The sequence below is a fragment of the Nerophis lumbriciformis genome, linkage group LG04 (assembly GCF_033978685.3).
Source record: "Nerophis lumbriciformis linkage group LG04, RoL_Nlum_v2.1, whole genome shotgun sequence".
In the NCBI taxonomy this organism is placed as follows: domain Eukaryota; kingdom Metazoa; phylum Chordata; class Actinopteri; order Syngnathiformes; family Syngnathidae; genus Nerophis; species Nerophis lumbriciformis.
This window is the reverse complement of record NC_084551.2, coordinates 11,058,712-11,084,697: the sequence shown is the minus strand read 5'-3', so window position 1 is coordinate 11,084,697 and position 25,986 is coordinate 11,058,712. Positions and strand designations below refer to the sequence as shown.

At 41.1% G+C, this 25,986-nt stretch overlaps 1 protein-coding gene across 4 annotated transcripts in view; it reads left to right on the top strand.

Moving 5' to 3' along the window:
• Positions 1 to 25,986, top strand: part of LOC133595948 (intermembrane lipid transfer protein VPS13B-like) — a 672,020-nt gene that overhangs the window by 441,771 nt on the left and 204,263 nt on the right. For all 4 annotated transcript variants that reach the window (XM_061948790.2, XM_061948782.2, XM_061948793.2 and 1 more), the window contains exons 39-40: positions 16,598 to 16,800; positions 20,313 to 20,529. In XM_061948790.2, coding sequence (XP_061804774.2) covers positions 16,598 to 16,800; positions 20,313 to 20,529 — 420 coding nt within the window. The remainder of the gene's footprint in view (positions 1 to 16,597; positions 16,801 to 20,312; positions 20,530 to 25,986) is intronic.

Genomic DNA, 25,986 nt, shown 5'->3' with positions numbered 1-25,986 from the left:
TTGTTTTATACCCCCCAGTAGGCACTAGATGGCAGTAAATGTGCATACACAGGAGCTCATTGCAGTGGCGTGTCTAGGGGGTGGCCTGGGGTAGCACGTGCCACCCCGAGAATCCGATAGGTCACCCTAGGTGCCACCCCACTCAGCAATGGAGCAGCTGAAAGAATACGAATGTAGTAGGACAGCGGCCGGCGCGCACATATACTGCGGGTGGTGGTGGTGTGCTTTAGGATGTGGTGAGATGGTGTGTCGAGCAGAGGTGGGTAGAGTAGCCAGAAATTACACTCAAGTAAGAGTACTGTTACTTTAGAGATTTATTACTCAAGTAAAAGTAATGAGTAGTCACCCAAATATTTACTTGAGTAAAAGTAAAAAGTATGTTGTGAAAAAAACTACTCAAGTACTGAGTAACTGATGAGTAACATACACACACATATCATATATATATATGTATATATATGTATATATATATATATATATATATATATATATATATATATATATATATATATATATACATTGATATATACAGTATATCATTTATATTTATTTATTTTGCCGTTTTTGTTTACATGTTAAAGGTGTTTTAATGAATATACATGCATGTTTAACACATATAGATTCCTTTCTTTCATGTTGACAAGAATATAAGTTGGTGTATTACCTGATTCTGATGACTTGCATTGATTTTAATCAGACAGCAGTGCTTAACGTCCACGTTTTCAAATGCAGGAGAAAAAAAGTTCCTCCTTTCTGTCTAATACCACATGAAAGTGGTTGGTTTTTGGTATCTTATTTGTCCAGCTTCCATATTCGTTTTCACACACTTTACAAGAAATACATTGGCGGCAAATTCCGTAGCTTGCTAGCTTGTTTGCGCTGGCTTTCGGAGACTCTTATTTTGAAAGCGCAGGCGCGATGGAGCGGCACTTTTATTGTGAAGACAGGAACTGTGCAGTCAGTCTTTGGCTTGTGACGGGATGTACGTTTGAAATAAAAAAGTGTCTTTTTTCCTTCACACTTTTGATTGATTGATTGAAACTTGTATTAGTAGATTGCACAGTACAGTACATATTCCGTACAATTGACCACTAAATGGAACACCCCAATAAGTTTTTCAACTTGTTTAAGTCAGGTCATGTGACCGCCTGGCTCTGTTTGATTGGTCCAACGTCACCAGTGACTGCATCTGATTGGTGGAACGGAGTCAAACGTCACCAGTAACGCAGGCACTTTGAAGGTCTGTCTGACAGACCAAAACAAACAATGCGTGCATTAACAGATCGATAAAAATTAGTAGCGAGTAGCGAGCTGAATGTAGATAAAAGTAGCGGAGTAAAAGTAGCGTTTCTTCTCTATAAATATACTCAAGTAAAAGTAAAAGTAAGTTGCATTAAAACTACTCTTAGAAGTACAATTTATCCCAAAAGTTACTCAAGTAGATGTAACGGAGTAAATGTAGCGCGTTACTACCCACCTCTGGTGTCGAGTAATGAAGAGGGCGTTTCCGCAAAGCGCGTGTCGAGGCTTGCTGCGTGTAGGGGAGGAGCCTCGCTGCTCGGCTGTACCACGTTAACGCTTCGGGAAATGGTTCAGATTTAGCGAGGAGATTCGACAACACACAAACTGCCAAAGCTCCATTAAAAAATGTGGGATTTTTGAGAGTTGTGGTCTGTTTGGAATCTGGATGAGGAATACAACGTTTTTTTTAATGCCAATAGAATAAAAGAATAACGGCGCATGGTATTACATTTGGCGGCAACATTAATCCAAGGCGTTTATCGCTCCACGAGCAGTATGGATTACAAATGATTTAAACAAAACAATATACACAGTACAGACACACCTTCTCCTCATTCGATGCGTTTTCTCTATTTTCATGACTATTTACGTTGTAGATTGTCACTGAAGGCATCAAAACTATGAATGAACACATGTGGAGTTATGTACTTAACAAAAAAGGTGAAATAACTGAAAACATGTTTTGAATTGTTATTTCTTCAAAATAGCCTCCCGTTGCTCTGATTACTGCTTTTCACACTCTTGGCATTCTCCCGATGAGCTTCAAGATGTAGTCACCTGAAAGGGTTTTCACTTCACAGGTGTCATAGTTTGGATGCCTTCAGTGACAATCTACAATGTAAATACCGTATTTTTCGGACTATAAGTCGCAGTTTTTTTCATAGTTTGCAATTTATATATGTTTTTTTCCTTCTTTATTATGCATTTTTGGCAGGTGCGACTTATACTCCAGTGCGACTTATACTCAGAAAAATACGGTAGTCATAAAAATAAAGAAAACGCATTGAAATGAGAAGGTGTGTCCAAACTTTTGGCATGTACTGTATGTGTACAGTACATGTCAAATTTTGGTGATAGCATAGCAATTCCCTGGTAGCGTAATGGTCTACGCATCTACCTTTTATGTCACATGACGTGGGTTCGGTTCTTGGCAGCGTCATTATTATTTAATGTCAGCAATTGTCTTGCAAGAAGATTTACTCCATATTTGGTAGTAGTAAGCTAGTCTAGTAGCTACAGATTCCCCTGCGGTAGATTAACGGTTTTATGGGTGCCACCCCTGCAGAACTAGGTGCCCCTCACCCGTGCCACCCCTGAAAAAAAAAGTCTGGACACGCCACTGGCTCATTGTCAAATTACTTTACGGTTTTAATTCATTATAGCTAATACGAGTAATAATGATCATTACAGTACGAAACATCACCGAAGGCTTCCTTATTGTCTGCTGTCTGCTCTGTTGTCAACAAGTTGCAGACATTCTCTGTGTAAGTTTTACGCTTGAAATGTGTTTGTCCATTTCAAACATTAATATATGTTTCAACATATTTGCTCTGCATGTCAAGAGCATTTGGGAATTGCTGAGATTGAGCAACATTTTTATTTTTTGCTGGTAATGATCATCTCATTTCAACATCTCTTACATGTAAATGCTGCCTCTTTGCTTGTGCAGCATTGCAAATGAGAATTTGTTCTTAATCGTCTTTTCCTGGATAAATAAAGGTTAAACAAAATCATGCATTTCATATAAACTATGATGTAGATGTTTATTTCCCAAAAGGCTTAGCGCTGTGGACAGGAACATGCATAAAGTCTGAGCTACAGTCGTGGTCAAAAGTTGACATACACTTGTAAAGAACATAATGTCATGGCTGTCTTGAGTTTCCAAAAATTACTACAACTCTTATTTTTTTTGTGATAAAGTGATTGGAGCACATAAGACATTCATGAATTTTGTTTTTTTATTGAATTTATTATGGGTCTACTGAAAATGTGACCAAATCTGCTGGGTCAAAAGTATACATACAGCAATGTTAATATTTCACTGCAATAAGGCGCTTTTGGTAGCCATCCACAAGCTTCTTGTATAATTTTTGACCACTCCTCTTGACAAAATTGGTGCAGTTCAGCTAAATGTGTTGGTTTTCTGACATGGACTTGTTTCTTCAGCATTGTCCACATGTTTAAGTCAGGACTTTGGGAAAGCCATTCTAAAACCTTAATTCTAGCCTGATTTAGCCATTCCTTTACCACTTTTGATGCATGTTTGGCTCAATCCTTGGCCCAATTTTATTTGCACTTTACCTTCTCCCCCTCGGTTCTGTTTTCAGGAAGTTCGGTATTGCATTTCATTTTTATGCCGATGATTGCCAGATCTACTTTCCCATGGCACCAAATACCACGGTCCAACGTCTTATTGACTGCCTGCACGACATCAAAGCCTGGCTTTCAGTTAACTTCCTGAGCCTAAATGAAAACAAAACAGAAGTTATGTTATTCGGTCCAAGTCGCTCTCCCTCCCCCAACGTGGACCTCGGCACTCTGACCCCGTATCTCAGTGACTGTGTTACAAACCTGGGGGTAAAGTTCGACTCAGACTTTAAGTTCGAAAAACAAATCAGCAGCGTCGTACAAAAAAGCTTTTATCAACTATGCCAAATAGCGAAAGTGAAACCGTTTCCGTCAGGACATGATCTTGAGAAATTAATCCACGCTAGAGATGCGCGGATAGGCAATTATTTCATCCGCAACCGCATCACAAAAGTCGTCAACCATCCGCATCCACCCGAACTAACATTTAATCAAAACCGCACCCGCCCGCACCCGCCCGTTGTTATATATCTAATATAGACGATGCAAGGCATTAGTGAGGTTATAAAGCTTTTGCCTGTTTAAGAAAGGAGACTGATCCAATGCAGCAGAGACATTCAATGCGTGCCACGCTGTCACGGCCCAGACGCACACCAGTGCGCAATCATCTGGGAGCCGCGCTGAGCGCACCTCCAAGCGTGCTCGCGCCACTCAAACTGCTGCAGGCAGCTGCGTTCTATCTTGTTTTAACATCCTGTGGCACTCTTCTGGGATCACGGCGGACGAAACTGCTCATGCTCAGGGTGTTTGTGGAGGTTCGGGGTTTTGCACAAATGTGATGCACCATGTTAGATGTCCCGGTTTTGTGACTGTCGTAGACATAAACAGCGTCGCAGCTCTTGCAAATCACGTAGCCAGCATTACTATCATCCTGATTTACAACCTCATAAAAACGAGTCCACGCTGAACTTTTCTGGCCTTTTTTTCCCCTGGTCTTTAGTATTCCCTTTTTTAGTTTGTCGCGTACCACGTTTGCTGCCGGCGTTGCCATCTCTTTTTTTTTTTCTTCTTCTGTTGTGGCATATGCTGCAAGTGCCTGCTCGTTTTTCGTATGTGGGTAACAACATTTAACTATGTATATATATTTCCGAATTGGTTTAACTGCCACCCGCCTGAATCTATTTAAAATCTTTTTTTTTTTTATTTCAACCGCCCGACCCGACCCGCGGATAAAATCTAATTTTTTTTTATTTCAACCGCATGACCCGCGGATAATCCGCGGACTCCGCGGTTGCGTCCGCAAACCGCGCATCTCTAATCCACGCCTTTATCTCGACTCGTCTTGACTACTGCAATGCCCTGTATGTAGGCATTAGCCAGGCCTCCCTCGCCCGCCTGCAGCTCGTGCAGAACTCTGCTGCTCGTCTGCTCACACAGACCCGCAGGCGTGAGCACATCACCCCTATACTAGCGTCCCTTCACAGGCTCCCTCTGCGTTACCGAATCAATTTTAAACTCCTACTATTTGTTTTTAAATGTCTAAACAACGTCGCTCCAACATATTTCTCCGACCTCCTTCATTCAGCCTTACTGCCCACCCTGATCCCTAAGATCAGCCGATCAGCTGCTATTGACGGTCCCTGACACAAGGCTGAAGCTTAGAGGTGACAGAGCTTTCGCCAATGCTGCTCCCAAGCTCTGGAACGACTTGCCTTTGAGTGTTAAACAGGCCTCCTCTCTTCCTGTTTTTAAATCGCTCTTAAAAACACACTTTTATTCCATGGCTTTTAACACTGAGTGATCTCCATCTTGCTATGGCGTTCCACAATGCACCTGCTGTGAACCTGTTTTTGGTTTTATTTATTTATTTATTTTTTATCGTGCTCTGTTTGTGTTGTGTTGTGCTTGCTCGGTTCTTTTGTGTTATCTTTTAACCTGCCCATTGTACAGCACTTTGGCTACCCCTGTGGTACATTTTTAAATGTGCTTTATAAATAAAGTTGATTTGATTTAATTTGATATTTGGGGTCATGGTCCTGTTGGAACACCCAACTGCGCCCAAGACACAACCTCCGGGCTGATGATTTTAGGTTGTCCTGAAAAATTTGGAGGTAATACTCATTTTTCATTGTCCCATTACTCTCTGTAAAGAACCAGTTGCATTGGCTGCAAAACAGGCCCAGAGCATAATACTACCACCACCATGCTCAATGGTAGTTATGGTGTTCCTGGGATTAAAGGCCTCACCTTTTCTCCTCCAAACATATTGCTGGGTATTGTGGCCAAACAGCTCAATTTTTGTTTCATCTAACCACAGAATTTTCCTCCAGAAGGTCTTATCTTTGTCCATGTGATGTTAATCACTCTATCACAAAAAAATAAGAGATGTAGAAATGATTGGAAACTCGAGACAGCCTTGACATTATCTTCTTTACAAGTGTATATAAACTTTTGACCAGGACTTTATATGGGAGGATGGCAAATGTGTTGTTTGCTCTGCTTCGTCTATACAAGAAACAAACATAAGTCTTGATTAGACAGCTGACATATGTGTTTGAGCGCCACTCTGAGACAAATTTGATTGGCCAAAAAGTGTTTGGAAGTTGCAGGCATTGGACAAGTTGCATTGCTGCGCATAATTAGCAGAGTGCATTGACCAAAGTGTGCCGGAATGCATCCTGCTGATGTACATCTGCAAGACCCTGTCAAGGTTACCATTGAACTTATGAGCAACATGCATTTGCATGTGTGTCTCTAAAAATATCTGAGCATCATTCAAAGGGATTAGTTTGGTTTCTGAGATGTGTGCAAGTCTATTTGAAGATAAACATGTTACTCCTGTATTTTTATTGTACAAAATATCGTTTCTGCTCTTTTGTCCTGCACTTTGACTGTCTGCTGATACATCTTCGGGGATGACTTACTGGTATTATGGTCGCACAGAGAGAGCTTCGACACGCATGGTGAGGGGGTTGACAAATGGGAGTCTCACTTGACTGGATGGGGAAAAAAAGGGGATGATAAATGAGTTTGATTCCCCCTCATTAAAATCATTCCAAATTAAAGTAATTATTGAGAGCTGCTGTTGTTGCTGCTGCTGCTTCTGGCTTAAACTCCCAGATGCTGTGGTCAAGTAGGCTGTAAATGACGCATGGTGAGGGAGTCAGAATGCTTTGATTGCACATTGTTTCGGAGCTTGAGTGTGTGTGTGCATGAGAACTTATACTATATACCATATGCAAGGGTTTGATATACTCATAATTCTGTGTATTAGTGTGTGTCTGGGTTTGTGTCTCCCACTCACATAGGAATGAAAGACCACCGTTCAACATTTAAACCATGTTTGGGAGTTTCCTTGGGCTGTCAAATAAATCCTCACCATGAAAATAAACCAATTTGATAAATCAGCGAGCTCTGTGCGCCACAACAGGAGAAAACACAAGCAGGTAAACTGCCAGCTTGTATCGACATCATATTTTTCCTGGACACATGACTCATCCCAGTATGAAAAGAAAAATCCCTCTTTTATTGCAACACTCCTGTTGTGTTGTGTGATGATTGAGTATAACTTCACTCAGTTTACCGACTCTGGAAAGATGTGTCATTTATTCATCATTTCATATCTTTCACACCCTTTCCCTCTGTGCATGTTGACATCCATTTGTCTCCTATCAGCTCCTGTTCCACTCACTTGCGTTCCATCTTTCCTTCAAACTTCACCTATCCTACTTTACCCCGAATGAACCCACTGGAACTTTTTCAAATTGCAGTGATTTTTTTAGAACATTATTTGCTTCATTATCGATTGGGGCAAGTGTTTAGTCTGTCTAATCATGTATTTTACATTCTAAATGGAACACTGATAACAATCCTACCTGTACTCAGCTACATGTGTAGTATGTTAATGGTAGGCTTTTTTGTTTAAGTCGATAAAAAAAATCTATTGATGTTTATACAAACCCCGTTTCCATATGAGTTGGGAAATTGTGTTAGATGTAAATATAAACGGAATACAATGATTTGCAAATCCTTTTCAACCCATCAATTGAATGCACTACAAAGACAAGATATTTGATGTTCAAACTCATAAACTTTTTTTTTTTTGCAAATAATTAATTTAGAATTTCATGGCTGCAACACGTGCCAAAGTAGTTGGGAAAGAGCATGTTCACCACTGTGTTACATGGCCTTTCCTTTTAACAACACGTTTCTGGGTGTTGTTCAACGGTTTTCGCCTTGCATAGGAAAGTTTTAACTTGCACTTACAGATGTAGCGACCAACTGTAGTTACTGACAGTGGGTTTCTGAAGTGTTCCTGAGCCCATGTGGTGATATCCTTTACTCACTGATGTCGCTTGTTGATGCAGTACAACTTGAGGGATCGAAGGTCACGGGCTTAGCTGCTTACGTGCAGTGAGTTCTCCAGATTCTCTGAACCCTTTGATGATATTACGGACCGTAGATGGTGAAATCCCTAAATTCCTTGCAATAGCTGGTTGAGAAAGGTTTTTCTTAAACTGTTCAACAATTTGCTCACGCATTTGTTGACAAAGTGGTGACCCTCGCCCCATCCTTGTTTGTGAATGACTGAGCATTTCATGGAATCTACTTTTATACCCAATCATGGCACCCACCTGTTCCCAATTTGCCTGTTCACCTGTGGGACGTTCCAAATAAGTGTTTGATGAGCATTCCTCAACTTTATCAGTATTTATTGCCACCTTTCCCAACTTCTTTGTCACGTGTTGCTGGCATCAAATTCTAAAGTTCATGATTATTTGCAAAAAAATTATCAGTTTGAACATCAAATATGTTGTCTTTGTAGCATATTCAACTGAATATGGGTTGAAAATTATTTGCAAATCATTGTATTCCGTTTATATTTACATCTAACACAATTTCCCAACTCATATGGAAACTGGGTTTGTATCAGTTGCACAAGTATAGTACTTATTTGCTATTCGCAGGCAATAGGAAATCAATGCAAGTAATTGAGACTAGGGATGGGTACCTTTCACATTTGAACCAATACTTATTTCCGGTACCTGGAAATCAATGGCGGTACCAATTTTTAGTACTTTTGTGCGTGATAATGAATGTTAATTGTTAAGACTACGTCACTTTTTGTCAACATGTTTTACGGCAGTTCATTCAAGCACGCCTTCACTGCTACCATGATTCTTGTTTTTTTTAAAGCGATCTTTATTTCAATAACAATGTAATGTTAAACATTTCATTAAAAACAAGCATTATTTAAGAATATAGTATTTCTTTCTAAGGCCTACGGATCCGTACTGAAACCCAAACGATCTGCTCGGCAGCCTTAAATGACATGCATCAATTCACAATACTGCCAATTGTAAAGTCTCCTTTTTGTTATCCTGTGATATTATCCTGTGATAGTTAAGTTCAAAAATGTACATTTAGTGAAAAATGACTCTTGAGAATTTGATTGCGTCATTCATTGCAAAGACAGCAGAGTGAAAGGAATCGATATCGTCCCTGATTTTTTTTTTTTAAGCTACTCATTGTTGATTTTCATATTATTGTTCTTTTTTCCTACAATGTAAGCTTTTCTTTTTATACAAAACATTGAAATATCGCAGCACGTGACTTCGCAGCAGTGCCTTCATAAAAAAATAGCAAGAAAGAAAGACATATAGCTTTTGCACATGCGTGGAGCGATGGTGTAGTGCAGTGTTTTTCAACCACTGAGATACAGTCTGGTGTGCCGTCACCGTGGGAGATTATCTAATTTCACCTATTTGGGTTAAAAATATTTTTTGCAAACCAGTAATTATAGTCGGCAAATTATGTGTTGTTGAGTGTCGGTGCTGTCTAGAGCTCGGCAGAGTAACAGTGTAATACTCTTCCATATCAGTAGGTGGCAGCAGGTAGCTAATTGTTTTGTAGATGTCGGAAACAGCGGGAGGCAGTGTGCAGGTAAAAAGGTGTCTAATGCTTAAACCAAAAACAAACAAAAGGTGAGTGGCCCTAAGAAAAGGCATTGAATCTTAGAGAAGGCTTTGCAGAACGAAACTAAAACTGAACTGGTGACAAAGTAAACAAAAACAGAATGCTGGACGACAGCAAAGACTTACTGTGGAGCAAAGACAATGTACAACCGAACATGACATGACAATCAACAATGTCCCCACAAAGAAGGATAAATATAACATAAATATTCTTGATTGCTAAAACAAAGTAGATGCGCTCAAAGGAAGACATGAAACTGCTACAGGAAAATACCAAAAAAAAGAGAAAAAGCCACCAAATTAGGAGCGCAAGACAAGAACTAAAACACTACACACAAGAAAACAGCAAACAAGTCCAAATAAGTCAGGGCGTGATGTGACAGGTGGTGACAGTACACCTACTTTGAGACAAGAGCTATATTGATGCATGCTTGGTTATGGTTTAAAGTCATATCCAACAATTGCGACAACGACTTTTTACTCTCGACAGAGTTTCGTTTTTTTACGATTTCAGCTGTTGGTGTGCCTCCGCATTTTTTCAACGTAAAAAGTGTGCCTTGGCTCAAAAAAGGTTGAAAAACACTGGTGTAGTGACACCGCCCCATGCTTTTGTTGCCTTGCAAGGTGCCGCCATCTTGCACTTACTTCACGAGGCCTGCAGCTTTTGATCATTTTAGTAATTGAGTAATCTATTATTGTATACAGCATTATATATTGATTAGTTTTCTAATAAAAGCACATCATCAACATTCAAAATATACTTTTAAGATGTATGCATTATTGAATGGAATGTTTTATTTTCCACCACACAGATCACAGCCCACATGTGAACTCTATTGCAGCTGCCATGAGAAAAACTATGTCCTCCATTGTTTCAGATTTTAAGTTTTTTTTATTAGTTACACTCATTAACAATTAATTGTTAATTAATCTACTCTGTGGCCTAGTGGTTAGAGTGTCTGCCCTGAGATTGGTAGATTGTGAGCAATGTTCCCTCTAATTTTTCATGTGTGTGAGCAAACGCAAAAACTCCCTGAGCATTCAGTGGAGCCCATGTGAGCAACATCAGACGTGCACACTGTGGCTACACCAGCCGCACACCTGTCCCAAACCTGACTAAATAACAAGTTCAATCTCCATCCATCCATCCAATTTCTACCGCTTGTCTCTTTCGGGGTCGCTGGAGCCTATCTCAGCTGCAATCGGGCAGAAGGCGGGGTACACCCTGGACAAGTCCCCACCTCATCGCCGGGCCAACACAGATAGACAACATTCTCTTATTATTATAATCAAATGACAGCAGTCATTTCCATTTCTAATTTAAGTGTTTAGCCCCACTTACAATGACAATAACAAAAAGTATTGTTTTTCATGACTGATACTTGTATTGTTTGTCTGGGTGGAGGTCCTGCTTTGGAAATAGTTTGTACCCCTTTCAGACATTGCATTTAGTTCCCATTAAAACATTCACATGTTGCACAATGAGGTGTAAGCAGGGGATCACGTGTACATTCCTGCAACTTCTTGTTTGTAAAAAAATATATTTTTATTAGTATTTATTTAATATACTAACAGCATTTCATGATTAATATTTATAAATTAAGATTTCTAATAAATGACACTAGAATAAGCACACATTTGATTGGTAAATCATAGTGTGACGACCTGGAATGACACTTTGTGTGTGGTGTTGGAGTTGTCCGACTTTTTGTGTGGCTGTAAACGCATCACTGGCTAAGTGCCATATGTGCATGTGTTGGCGCAAGTGAGAAAGAGCGAGCGGCTGCTGTTGATATAACAAAGTTGCTTTTGGTCTGGTTTGTACTGCAGAAAATGACCACTTTTGCTAGATATAATTTTCTTTACTAATGTTTTGGTGATGTGTTTATGGCCGACAATAAAGAGTTTTGCTCGGTAAAGTGATGGATGGAATGCATGTCTTCCAAGCGTCTCGACAGACGTTACAATATTTGAACAATGATGACGAAAACTGTTTTCTCTGTCGTGTCCGTGTGTCGAAAATTGTTATGCGCTTATTTTTTTATTTGATTTTGTGCGTGGCATAGATTTGCCGTGCGCAGAGGATGCTTGAGCAGTGCGCAATTGCACAGGCGCGCACCTTAGAGGGATCGTTGGTTGTGAGTTCAAACCCCGGCCGAGTCATACCAAAGACTATAAAAATGGGACCCATTACCTCCCTGCTTGGCACTCAGTGTAGATTCCTAATGAAGCCTTTAGCTTGACGCTCCTCTACTTTCTCCTGCTCCGCTTGCTGCGGCAACAACAAACAAAACTCCAGACGCTCCTCTTCGTTTTGTATCGTTTACTTAATAAAATGTAAAACAATAACGATGTGGGAACAAATGAATGGTAAAATAAAGCGAGTTTGTTACAGCAAGAACGAGTTAGGAAAAGTAAGAGTAAGAAAAAGTAAGAGTGAGGTCAAAAAACTGTGTGGCTCAATTCCCCCGCACCTGACTGCCATTACCCATAATGCACTGTGTCCAAAAACCCACCTACCACACAGATCCTTCCGCCATATATGCAATCAAACAGTTACATCATCAAATTATTTAGACAAATGTGATAATTACAAATAAAGTGTACCTTATGATTATTCTAAGCATGCAAATAAAGCAAATAGTCCCATTTTGGCTGAATAAACAAAAAGCACCTTCCATAAAAATGTAAATGAACTTAAACAGCATTTAGGCTCCTACACGCAGCATCAAGGGTTGGAATTGGGGGTTAAATCACCAAAAATGACTCCCGGGCGCGGCGCGGCTGCTGCCCACTGCTCCCCTCACCTCCCAGGTGGTGATCAAGGGGATGGGTCGAATGCAGAGGACAAATTTCATCACACCTAGTGTGTGTGTGACAATCATTGGTACTTTAACTTTAACTTGAAGTAGCAGAATATAAATAAAAACTTTTTTCTAATTTAATTAACTGATTTAATTGATCAATCCTTGCAGGCCTAGACGTCACATTACCATCTTAGGGTGAATGAAGTGTATTTTCTGTCGAAGAAAATACAACACTTTTTTTTACTAAAAATCTGCATATTTGTTGGATTGCGACTATGCGGATATCCTCTGTGGCTCACTAATGTTGAAAGATGAAATATATATTTTCAAATGTTCACAATGTTAGCTGCATAAGTGCAAAACAATGGCAATGAGGGTTGTAGGTGCTCCACTTTTCTGCTTTTTCAGACTCACTGGAGGCCACTTCACAGGGCAATATTAGTCATTCTGGTCTGAGGTTTGAAAATGGGCTGCTGCTGTTGCCGTGACTGACCTGACCAGCTCAGCCCTGCCATGTTAGCAACTACTAGATGAGGTTGGAGTCTGCTGATTTATGGGAACTAGAAGGCCAACTTCTGGAAGCATGTGACCACAATTAATGACCCATCTGCGATTAAATGGAAAGGACAGAGAGTGCTGTCTTATTGTGGTGGCTCCTGCTATGTTTGCTTCTTTCAGGATGAGTGGGTGTTTGGCTTCTCAGTGTGGATCTTACCATGTTTTTCTGTCAGCCTCGCTCTGTTTAAACATGATGGTTTACAGCCGGGCCGGATTTTTACACACCAGTGGTATTGAGATCACATCTCAGTATCAGGTAAAAACAACCACGATCCATTTCAGGGTGCTGGTCGACCTCCAATTTGTTGAAATTGTATTACAAATGTTCCCATAAGAATCAATTATAGTTGAAATCATATGTTCCACATTCGAATGTTATCCATATCGTTTTAATAGACGCACAATACCTATGGGATACATTACATGGGACATAACATAACATCAGTAAGGATACTCTTATTTTTGATGACGTTGGCGTGTAGAGAGAACGTGGGTGGCCAATTTGCATAAGAGACCAAGAGACCTTAAAGGGGAACATTATCACCAGACCTATGTAAGCGTCAATATATACCTTGATGTTGCAGAAAAAATACCATATATTTTTTTAACCGATTTCCGAACTCTAAATGGGTGAATTTTGGCGAATGAAACGCCTTTCTGATATTCGCTCTCGGAGCGATGACGTCACAACGTGGCGTCACATCGGGAAGCAATCCGCCATTTTCTCAAACACCGAGTCAAATCAGCGCTGTTATTTTCCGTTTTTTCAACTGTTTTCCGTACTTTGGAGACGACATGCCTCGTCGGTGTGTTGTCGGAGGGTGTAACAACACGAACAGGGACGGATTCAAGTTGCACCAGTGGCCCAAAGATGGGAAAGTGGCAAGAAATTGGACACTTTACCGACGAAAGCTATGCTACGACAGAGATGGCAAGAATGTGTGGATATCCTGCGACACTCAAAGCAGATGCATTTCCAACGATAAAGTCAAAGAAATCTGCCGCCAGACCCCCATTGAATCTGCCGGAGTGTGTGAGCAATTCAGGGACAAAGGGCCTCGGTAGCACGGCAAGCAATGGCGGCAGTTTGTTCCCGCAGACGAGCGAGCTAAACCCCCTATCGACCCTAGCTTCCCTGGCCTGCTGACATCAACTCCAAAACTGGACAGATCAGCTTTCAGGAAAAGAGCGCGGATGAGGGTATGTCTACGGAATATATTAATTGATGAAAATTGGGCTGTCTGCACTCTCAAAGTGCATGTTGTTGCCAAATGTATTTCATATGCTGTAAACATAGTTCATAGTTGTTAGTTTCCTTTAATGCCAAACAAACACATACCAATCGTTGGTTAGAAGGCGATCGCCGAATTCGTCCTCGCTTTCTCCCGTGTCGCTGGCTGTCGTGTCGTTTTCGTCGGTTTCACTTGCATACGGTTCAAACCGATATGGCTCAATAGCTTCAGTTTCTTCTTCAATTTCGTTTTCGCTACCTGCCTCCACACTACAACCATCCGTTTCAATACATTCGTAATCTGTTGAATCGCTTAAGCCGCTGAAATCCGAGTCTGAATCCGAGCTAATGTCGCTTTCCCTTGCTGTTCTTTCCGCCATGTTTGTTTGTGTTGGCTTCACTATGTGACGTCACAGGAAAATGGACAAGTAACCATTTAACCACTCTAAAATACAGCCTGAAAGAACTTTAGATAACATTGTTAAATGACATACATTCAGGGCAGCACGGTGGAAGAGGGGTTAGTGCATCTGCCTCACAATACGAAGGTCCTGAGTAGTCCTGAGTTCAATCCCGGGCTCGGGATCTTTCTGTGTGGAGTTTGCATGTTCTCCCCGTGACTGCGTGGGTTCCTTCCGGGTACTCCAGCTTCCTCCCACCTCCAAAGACATGCACCTGGGGATAGGTTGATTGGCAACACTAAATTTGCCCTAGTGTGTGAATGTTGTCTGTCTATCTGTGTTGGCCCTGCGATGAGATGGCGACTTGTCCAGTGTGTACCCCACCTTCCGCTCGATTGTAGCTCAGATTGGCTCCAGCGCCTCCCGCGACCCCGAAGGGAATAAGCGGTAGAAAATGGATGGATGGATGTTCCTGGATGACATCTGTCAATAAAATTGCATTTGTATACACATATCGGGGTCTTTTCTCAATCTAATTTTAATTATACAAGCAAATAATCCCCTGTTAGCGGTTCCCAGGGTAAACTCAAATCAAGGGAAGGCATCATTCAGTCACTATGCAACAAATAGCTGGAATAAACTTCCTGAAGATGTCAGACTTTCCCCAACTCTGACTACTTTTAAAACTAGACTGAAAACTTTTATGTTCACCTTAGCTTTCAGCTAAATCTTTTAACTTTTAACGTCCGCACTGTTTTTATTTTTATTGTCTGCATTTTAATTTATTTTATTTTCTCTGACTGCGCCTAGACAGAATTTCTAGGCGCAGTCAAGGCGTTGAGGGGATCTGGTTTGGTGGCTGCAGGATTAGGTCTCTGCTTTTTGCAGATGATGTGGTCCTGATGGCTTCATCTGGCCAGGATCTTCAGCTCTCACTGGATCGGTTCGCAGCCGAGTGTGAAGCGACTGGGATGAGAATCAGCACCTCCAAGTCCGAGTCCATGGTTCTCGCCCGGAAAAGGGTGGAGTGCCATCTCCGGGTTGGGGAGGAGATCTTGCCCCAAGTGGAGGAGTTTAAGTACCTCGGAGTCTTGTTCACGAGTGAGGGAAGAGTGGATCGTGAGATCGACAGGCGGATCGGTGCGGCGTCTTCAGTAATGCGGACGCTGTATCGATCTGTTGTGGTGAAGAAGGAGCTGAGCCGGAAGGCAAAGCTCTCAATTTACCGGTCGATCTACGTTCCCATCCTCACCTATGGTCATGAGCTTTGGGTTATGACCGAAAGGACAAGATCACGGGTACAAGCGGCCGAAATGAGTTTCCTCCGCCGGGTGGCGGGGCTCTCCCTTAGAGATAGGGTGAGAAGCTCTGCCATCCGGGGGGAGCTCAAAGTAAAGCCTCTGCTCCTCCACATCGAGAGGAGCCAGATGAGGTGGTTCGGGCATCTGGTCAGGATGCCACCCGAACGCCTCCCTAGGGAGGTGTTTAGGGCACGTCCGACCGGTAGGAGGCCGCGAGGAAGACCCAGGACACGTTGGGAAGATTATGTCTCCCGGCTGGCCTGGGAACGCCTCGGGGTCCCACAGGAAGAGCTGGACGAAGTGGCTGGGGAGAGGGAAGTCTGGGCTTCCCTGCTTAGGCTGCTGCCCCCGCGACCCGACCTCGGATAAGCGGAAGAAGATGGATGGATGGATGGCATTTTAATTTTGCTTTTATTTTCTTTCATTTCACTTTGTTGTCTGTGAAGCACTTTGAGTCTGCCTTGTGTATGAAAAGTGCTATGCAAATAAAGCTGCCTTGCCTTGTGGTTAATCATGATTAATCCAAATTCCAAAATGTAATTAATCTGATTAAAAAATAATAATTTGACAGCCCTAATTTTAAAGTTGAATATGATATGTATGTGGACACTGTTGCAGTATCACTGACCTAACATTTTCCATTGTCATTGTCCAATGTTTTGAAATGTGTTGCGTAACCTTGCATAATTTCTTGTCACTTTTCCTGCTCTCCCAGATGCAGTTCAATCCGCTTCTGTGCAGTTGGAGCTGCAAGATGTGCTGGTAAGAACTGGACTGAAGGAGCAAAGCCATGTCCTACTGGGGCCTTTTTCCTGCAGTAGCTCACTGGAGGCTCGGTGGTGTCGGCACAGTGGCAGTCCTGGACCTGAGCCTGGTGCCCCTAAACTGCTGCTGGACCTGAAAGGAGGCCTGCTGCAGGTCTGAATACCCATGGATTTAATGCACCAGTCATTAACTACAAGTTACAGTTGTGTTCATTAATTTGTTCTTATCTTACATATATTTATTTGACATTCACAGGGTAACTTGGCTATAGTCTTTAGTAAGGATTATGGATTGATTGCAAAACGACAACAGTATGTGACTTTGAGTCGTGGAATATTATACGGCTACATTTAAGCAGGGTGACATTTGATATGCAGCAACAGAAAGATGAATAATGTTCCCTGTTGAAAATTCCCTGTTTCAATTTCAATAACTGATTGCATTATTACTAGGCGTTGTTCCATTTTACTACTTCAGAGCGATAATTTTCAGTGGATCCCCTAATACAAAAGCGCTTGTTTTACTTTGCAAATATCGCCGTTTATGGTGTTTTAATCAAGTGCTATACAAAAACCACTGGAATTCCTTCCGATTCCTTCATCTTTTTTTCTCTTTCCAAATGCCTGAAACTCCCTGAATTTTCCTGTTTAGTCATAAACCCGCTCTAGTGCATTAGTGAGTAGCAAGCAGGCAGGCAGCTCCATGTGTGAAACACTTTTGACTCAGAAATTCCTGGTTCTTTATCCAGATCACAGCAGACACAATTCGATGGCGTGTGGGAAGGGGAACGCCGTGACAGGAGGATGCTTGGTTGTTTGGGTAGCATTATTGATGATGTAAAGCAATGACTCATGCAGCGGTTTCTCCCCTTGTTTTGGAAGATAATGTTGAATTATTGTTGTCAGAATTCACATATTAGTCGTGATTCTTAGTCACTGTGTTGGATTTTTCTTCTGTTTTCTGTTCTTACATTTCCCAACACATCACACTAGGGCTGCATGATGCATAAAACATTTATTTTATTTTTCTCTCCAAAATTGCGATTGCAATTCGATTTGCGTTTTTTTTCTTCTTTTATACATAAAAATGTTGGTCCGCATTGCCGGCAGTAAGTCGGACCCGTTTCCAGTGAGGGTTGGACTCCGCCAGGGCTGCCCATTGTCACCGATTCTGTTCATAACCTTTATGGACAGAATTTCTAGGCGCAGTCAGGGCGTTGAGGGTATCTGGTTTGGTGTCTGCAGGATTAGGTCTCTGCTTTTTGCAGATGATGTGGTCCTGATGGCTTCATCTGGCCAAGATCTTCAGCTCTCACTGGATCGGTTCGCAGCCGAGTGTGAAGCGACCGGGATGGGAATCAGCACCTCCAAATCCGAGTCCATGGTTCTCTCCCGGAAAAGGGTGGAGTGCCATCTCCGGGTTGGGGAGGAGATCTTGCCCCAAGTGGAGGAGTTCAAGTACCTCGGAGTCTTGTTCACGAGTGAGGGAAGAGTGGATCGTGAGATCGACAGGCGGATCGGTGCGGCGTCTTCAGTAATGCGGACGCTGTATCTATCTGTTGTGGTGAAGAAGGAGCTGAGCCAGAAGGCAAAGCTCTCGATTTACCGGTCGATCTACGTTCCCATCCTCACCTATGGTCATGAGCTTTGGGTCATGACCGAAAGGACAAGATCACGGGTACAAGCGGCCGAAATGAGTTTCCTCCGCCGGGTGGCGGGGCTCTCCCTTAGAGATAGGGTGAGAAGCTCTGTCATCCGGGGGGAGCTCAAAGTAAAGCCGCTGCTCCTCCACATCGAGAGGAGCCAGATGAGGTGGTTTGGGCATCTGGTCAGGATGCCACCCGAACGCCTCCTTCGGGAGGTGTTTAGGGCACGTCCGACCGGTAGGAGGCCACGGGGAAGACCCAGGACACGTTGGGAAGACTATGTCTCCCGGCTGTCCTGGGAACGCCTCGGGATCCCCCGGGAGGAGCTGGACGAAGTGGCTGGGGAGAGGGAAGTCTGGGCTTCCGTGCTTAGGCTGCTGCCCCCGCGACCCGACCTCGGATAAGCGGAAGAAGATGGATGGATGGATGGATGGACATAAAAATGTATAAAACTCCGAAAATATCGAGTGAAGGAAGACATGTTATCTTTACACTGTCAATCAACATATACTTGTCTCAAAGTACCATACATTAGAACAATCTGCAATAATTTAATTTAAAAAATAGTTAGCTTTCTGCATATAGACTCAGAGCTTTTTTCTATTTAATGTTTTTAAACTGAATAAATCATTGATAAAAAAAATGTCAGTGTTTATAATGTAATGTAATCATAATGTATAACAATGCAAATAACCATTTAAAAGAACCGTATTTTTCGGACTATAAGTCGCAGTTTTTTTTCATAGTTTGGCCGGGGGTGCGACTTATACTCAGGAGCGACTTATGTGTGAAATTATTAACACATTAGCGTAAAATATCAAATGATATTATTTAGCTCATTCACGTAAGAGACTAGACGTATAAGATTTCATGGGATTTAGCGATTAGGAGTGACAGATTGTTTGGTAAACGTATAGCATGTTCTATATGTTATAGTTATTTGAATGACTCTTACCATAAAATGTTACGTTAACATACCAGGCACGTTCTCAGTTGGTTATTTATGCATCATATAACGTACACTTATTCAGCCTGTTGTTCACTATTCTTTATTTATTTTAAATTGCCTTTCAAATGTCTATTCTTGGTGTTGGGTTTTATCAAATAAATTTCCCCAAAAAATGCAACTTATATATGTTTGTTTCCTTCATTATGCATTTTCGGCAGGTGCGACTTATACTCCGGTGCGACTTATACTCCGAAAAATACGGTGTATACATTACATCTACATATACATATTACACTTTCCATTACTGTAGAATTATTTACAATGGTACTGTGGTTTAAAGGTAAATAACTTTACCCTAAATAAACAACCAAAAAATAAAATGGGTTTATAAATTAATTAAATTAATAAATATTAAACTTCTTAAATTGCATTTTTTTCGTTTGATAAACTTGGTCAGATGTTGTCTTTTTGTTCATTGCCATTATGGGATCACGACATTCTCGCTAAATGCTCATGTTGATGGGCTCATATTGCCATCCAAATTGAAGATGAAATCGGGACATTTGGCTTTGTAATCATATATTTTTTTACTCATATTTTTTGTTACTTTGTGGCGAGTAGCAGTTAGGGAGGCTGTCTCTGCTTCCTGTGTGTGTAAGCTCGTGCCCCGCTCTAGTCTCCGCCCACCAAGACAAAGATTGTGTATGACTAAAAAGAGGGCTCACTGCGTTTTGTTAATTTTATTGTTAAATAAACACGCTCAGGTGCTGAGAGCAATGCGCAGAATAAGCTGTGTTTCTCCCTGTTTGAAGCAAGAGACAAATGTGAAGCTCAATAATTCTGATTGGTGATCATGGCTCTCAAATGTCGGTGACAGTGAAAAAAATACACAAAAAAACACCTTTGCCTCTTACGGTTACGTAATCGCACTAATTGAAACCTTAATGTCGATTAATCGTGCCGCCCTATCTCATACTGTTCTTTTCTGTAAGTTGACGTTTCATAATTTAACTCTATGCTTCCATTCTTCCTTAAAATGAAACCGTTTGTCTTCTGCATTCAACTTGACAGGTGTTTTGGGGACAAGAACACTTGAATTGCCTGAAGCTGGTTGAGGAGCATCTAAGAGCATATTACACTACCCATAGAGGGGACACGGTTGACAATGTCCCCAAAGCCAAATCCTGCCAGACCCAGCCACCACCCTCTCCAGGCACTCTATGTTCTCGCTCAGAACACAGCTCTGATGACCTGCGGACAGGACAGTTCCAGTACATCCAGGACTCAGGTATATATTCACGTAGTGATACAGAACCTAATGTAACTTAGACTCACCGTCAGTTTTGGTCCCAGCTTTATTTGCTTTCCAGTCAATTTGTTTGGAACTATAACCAACAGTTACATGTAGAGTTCCATCAACATTTAGCCTTAAGAATGGGATATATTGTGGTCGTGTACAACAAATGCATTTCATTTCTGTGTACTGCAGAACCTTGATTTACTACCTCAGTTGTTTCCTAAACAGTGTTTATAAATAGGAATGTTTATGTATTGAAAACAATTTCTCCATAAGAAACAATGTAAACATGAGTCATGGATTCCAGCCTCGACAAAAGTTGATATTTTAGTAAAAGTTTGCACACTTTGGAAACAATATAAAGCTCAATGCAGCAAGGTTATAATACAAACCTTGTTTCCATATGAGTTGGGAAATTGTGTTGGATGTAAATGTAAATGGAATACAATGATTTTCAAATCCTTTTCAACCAATATTCAATTAAATGCACTACAAAGACAAGATATTTGATGTTCAAACTCATAAACTTTATTTTTTTTTGCAAATAATAATTAACTTAGAATTTCATAGCTGCAGCACGTGCCAAAGTAGTTGGGAAAGGGCATGTTCACCACTGTTACATGGCCTTTCCTTTTAACAACACTCAGTAAACGTTTGGGAACTGAGGAGACACATTTTTAAAGCTTCTCAGGTGGAATTCTTTCCCATTCTAGCTTGATGTACAGCTTAAGTTGTTCAACAGTCCGGGGGTCTCCGTTGTGGTATTTTAGGCTTCATAATGCGCCACACATTTTCAATGGGAGATAGGTCTGGACTCCAGGCAGGCCAGTCTAGTACCCGCACTCTTTTACTATGAAGCCACGTTGATGTAACACGTGGCTTGGCATTGTCTTGCTGAAATAAGCAGGGGCGTCCATTGTAACGTTGCTTGGATGGCAACATATGTTGCTCCAAAACCTGTATGTACCTTTCAGCATTAATGGCGCCTTCACAGATGTGTAAGTTACCCATGTCTTGGGCACTAATACACCCGCATACCATCACAGATGCTGGCTTTTCAACTTTGCGCCTATAACAATCCGGATGGTTCTTTTCCTCTTTGGTCCGGAGGACACGACATCCACAGTTTCCGAAAACAATTTGAAATGTGGACTCGTCAGACCACAAAACACTTTTCCACTTTGTATCAGTCCATCTTAGATGAGCTCAGGCCCAGCAAAGCCGACGGCGTTTCTGGGTGTTGTTGATAAACGGTTTTCGCCTTGCATCGGAGAGTTTTAACTTGCACTTACAGATGTAGCGACCAACTGTAGTTACTGACAGTGGGTTTCTGAAGTGTTCCTGAGCCCATGTGGTGATATCCTTTACACACTGATGTCGCTTGTTGATGCAGTACAGCCTGAGGGATCGAAGGTCACGGGCTTAGCTGCTTACGTGCAGTGATTTCTCCAGATTCTCTGAACCCTTTGATGATATTACGGACCGTAGATGGTGAAATCCCTAAATTCCTTGCAATAGCTGGTTGAGAAAGGTTTTTCTTAAACTGTTCAACAATTTGCTCACGCATCTGTTGACAAAGTGGTGCCCCTCGCCCCATCCTTGTTTGTGAATGACTGAGCATTTCATGGAATCTACTTTTATACCCAATCATGGCACCCACCTGTTCCCAATTTGCCTGTTCACCTGTGGGATGTTCCAAATAAGTGTTTGATGAGCATTCCTCAACTTCATCAGTATTTATTGCCACTTTTCCCAACTTCTTTGTCACGTGTTGCTGGCATCAAATTCTAAAGTTAATGATCATTTGCAAAAAAAAAAAAAAATGTTTATCAGTTTGAACATCAAATATGTTGTCTTTGTAGCATATTCAACTGAATATGGGTTGAAAATGACTTGCAAATCATTGTTTTCCGTTTATATTTACATCTAACACAATTTCCCAACTCATATATATGGAAACGGGGTTTGTAGTTTTGGATTTTTCATTATAGAGTAGTTTTATTTAGTTTTGACTTTTTCCCCTTTTAATTTAGTTAGTTTTAATTCGTTTTTAGGGCCGGTTTGCTAGTTTTTGTTTGTTTTCATTTTTCCTAAATGCTTAGTTTTAGTTTAATTTTTATTAGTTTTAGTATTAGTTTTACTTTTTCATACTTTCAATTTGTGCTTTGCCTTTTCCATCCTTGCTCCAATGAGGTTATTCACTCGTGCAGCACCGTGTGGTTTGAATTTTGACTCGAGTGAAAAGCTAAACTTTTTGAAGGCAAGCAAGTCACACAATCTTGTAGACATACCAGTCTCACTAAATATATTATTTACGAATGCATCTTCCCGCTTGTGGTGCTCCTGTGTCTGCGTGTTTACTAACCCCAGCTATTTGGTCGTTGGTGATTATGGTCATTATGGTTGTCTCCTCCTTCGCGATGCTACCTGGCTAGGATGTTGTTTCCGCTTCAGCGGAGCGACGCAGAGAGAGACACTTTTTCTTTTCTCTTTTTTGGGGCGGTATAGCTCGGTTGGTAGAGCGGCCGTGCCAGCAACTTGAGGGTTGCAGGTTCGATCCCCGCTTCCGCCATCCTAGTCACTGCCGTTGTGTCGTTGGGCAAGACACTTTACCCATCTGCTCCCAGTGCCACCCACACTGGTTTAAAAATATAACTTAGATATTGGGTTTCACTATGTAAAGCGCTTTGAGTCACTTGAGAAAAAGCGCTATATAAATGTAATTCACTTCACACTTCACTTTTCAAAGTACTCGCGATTAGCCTGCTTGTGTAAGCCTCAAATGAAATTTCAGATCCATGAGGATTTTTCCCTTGAGAATTATTCCACATACTGTATGTGATTACCTGTTTCCACTACGAGGCACTTGCTTTTCTGTTTTTCACCGTCATATTCCACGAAATCCCATCTAGGACTCTGCCGCTTTGTCTCAACTTTTGTCGCCATTTTGGCATGAAGAGTGATGATGAGAAGCCGAATCTAAACGAGAAGTGACGTGAAGTGCATTGTGCAGCCAGCTCAAGTAAAATTGCTTAAGCGAAATTATTTGATTTCATATTAAGCCGAAATTGACAAACGCAGAGCATATTATCTAAATGTTCAGTACGTTTTAGTTTTGTAAACGCACAATACAGTTTCGTTTGAAGGTTGTTTTTTTTCTTTTAATTATAGTTTTTATTTATATCCGTAAAAAAAAATTTTTTTTCAATTTTAGTTTTTGTCATTGTTTCTTTTCGTTAACGATAATAGCCTTACTATACAGCAGTGTTAACTTTGTTGACTAAAAACGTTCATCTTAGGTATTGTCAACAACCTATTTTCTTTTGCTATGTGTTAAAGGCCTACTGAAATGTGATTTTCTTATTTAAACGGGGATAGCAGGTCCATTCTATGTGTCATACTTGATCATTTCGCGATATTGCCATATTTTTGCTGAAAGGATTTAGTAGAGAACATCGACGATAAAGTTCGCAACTTTTGGTCACTGATAAAAAAAGCCTTGCCTGTACCGGAAGTAGCAGACGACTAGCGTGACGTCACAGGTTGTGGAGCTCCTCACATCCGCACATTGTTTACAATCATGGCCACCAGCAGCGAGAGCGATTTGTACCGAGAAAGCGACGATTTCCCCATTAATTTGAGCGAAGATGAAAGATTCGTGGATGAGGAAAGTGAGAGTGAAGGACTAGAGGGCAGTGGGAGCGATTCAGATAGGGAAGATGCTGTGAGAGGCGGGTGGGACCTGATATTCAGCTGGGAATGACTAAAACAGTAATTAAACACAAGCAACGCAACCAGGCTTACATTTAATATGCCACAAATTAATCCCGCATAACAAACACCTCCCCCCTCCCGTCCATATAACCCGCCAATACAACTCAAACACCTGCACAACACACTCAATCCCACAGCCCAAAGTACCGTTCACCTCCCCAAAGTTCATACAGCACATATATTTCCCCAAAGTTACATACGTGAGACTTTTTCAGACTTTTATTAGTAGGTTGCACAGTGAAGTACATATTCCGTACAATTGACCACTAAATGGTAACACCAGAGTAAGTTTTTGAACTTGTTTAAGTCGGGGTCCACTTAAATTGATTCATGATACAGATATATACTATAATGTATACTATCATCATAATACAGTCATCACACAAGATAATCATCAGGGTGTATACATTGAATTATTTACGTGACATGCACATAGCAGCACGCACGTACGGGCAAGCGATCAAATGTTTGGAAGCGTACTCACGGTACCGTGTCTGCGTATCCAACTCAAAGTCCTCCTGGTAAGAGTCTCTGTTGTCCCAGTTCTCCACAGGCCAATGGTAAAGCTTGACTGTCATCTTCCGGGAATGTAAACAATGAAACACCGGCTGTGTTTGTGTTGCTGCAGCCGCCCGCAATACACCGCTTCCTACCTACAGCTTTCTTCTTTGCTGTCTCCATTGTTCATTGAACAAATTGCAAAAGATTCACCAACACAGATGTCCAGAAACTGTGGAATTCTGCGATGAAAACAGACGACTTAATAGCTGGCCACCATGCTGTCCCAAAATGTCCTCCACAATCTGTGACGTCATCATACCGAAACGTTTTCAGCAGGATATTTTGCGTGAAATTTAAAATTGCACTTTAGTAAGCTAACCCGGCCGTATTGGCATGTGTTGCAATGTTAAGATTTCATCATTGATATATAAACTATCAGACTGCGTGGTCGGTAGTAGTGGGTTTCAGTAGGCCTTTAACTTCGTTAAATAATCATTTTCATCTTAGTTTTTGTCAATAACCTATTTTCCCTTGACGAAAATACGATAACAAATCAAAACAAAATGCACGCTAACTAAAGTGATAACAAAATTAACTGAAATTTTCGTCGACGAATAAAAACGAGACAAAAATGTTGACAGAAACTAAATCTAATCATATTTAATTTTGTTTCGGGTTAGGAATCTATGCAATCACAGGTCTTAACAGAGCACATATGAAAGAGAGGCTGGTAGTTGGTTACAAAGGAGATCCAATCAGATGCTTTTCCTTGTGAGATGAGGAAGTTGGATTTCTCATCGTGAAAACAATAATGTGTGGGTATACCATGTTCCACATCGAAAAACATGTTACCGTAACAACATTGCAAGGCAAGGCAAATTTAATTATACAGCCCAATTCGTACACAAGGCAATTCAAGGTGTTATACAGAAAATGACAACAAGGCAATATTAAGAATACAATACTTATACAAATAGTCATAATTCAATTTAAAATCAATAAAAAAAAATCATTTAAAAAAATACTTCAAATCAAAGAGTGTAGATCAAATATTTTCAGTTGTCATATGCTCAAATAAATAAAAATGCTTTCAGCCTTGATTTGAACATTGCCAACTTTGTGGCTTGTCTCACATGTTCAAGAAGGCTAACACAGCCTCTTGTTTGGTCCTGA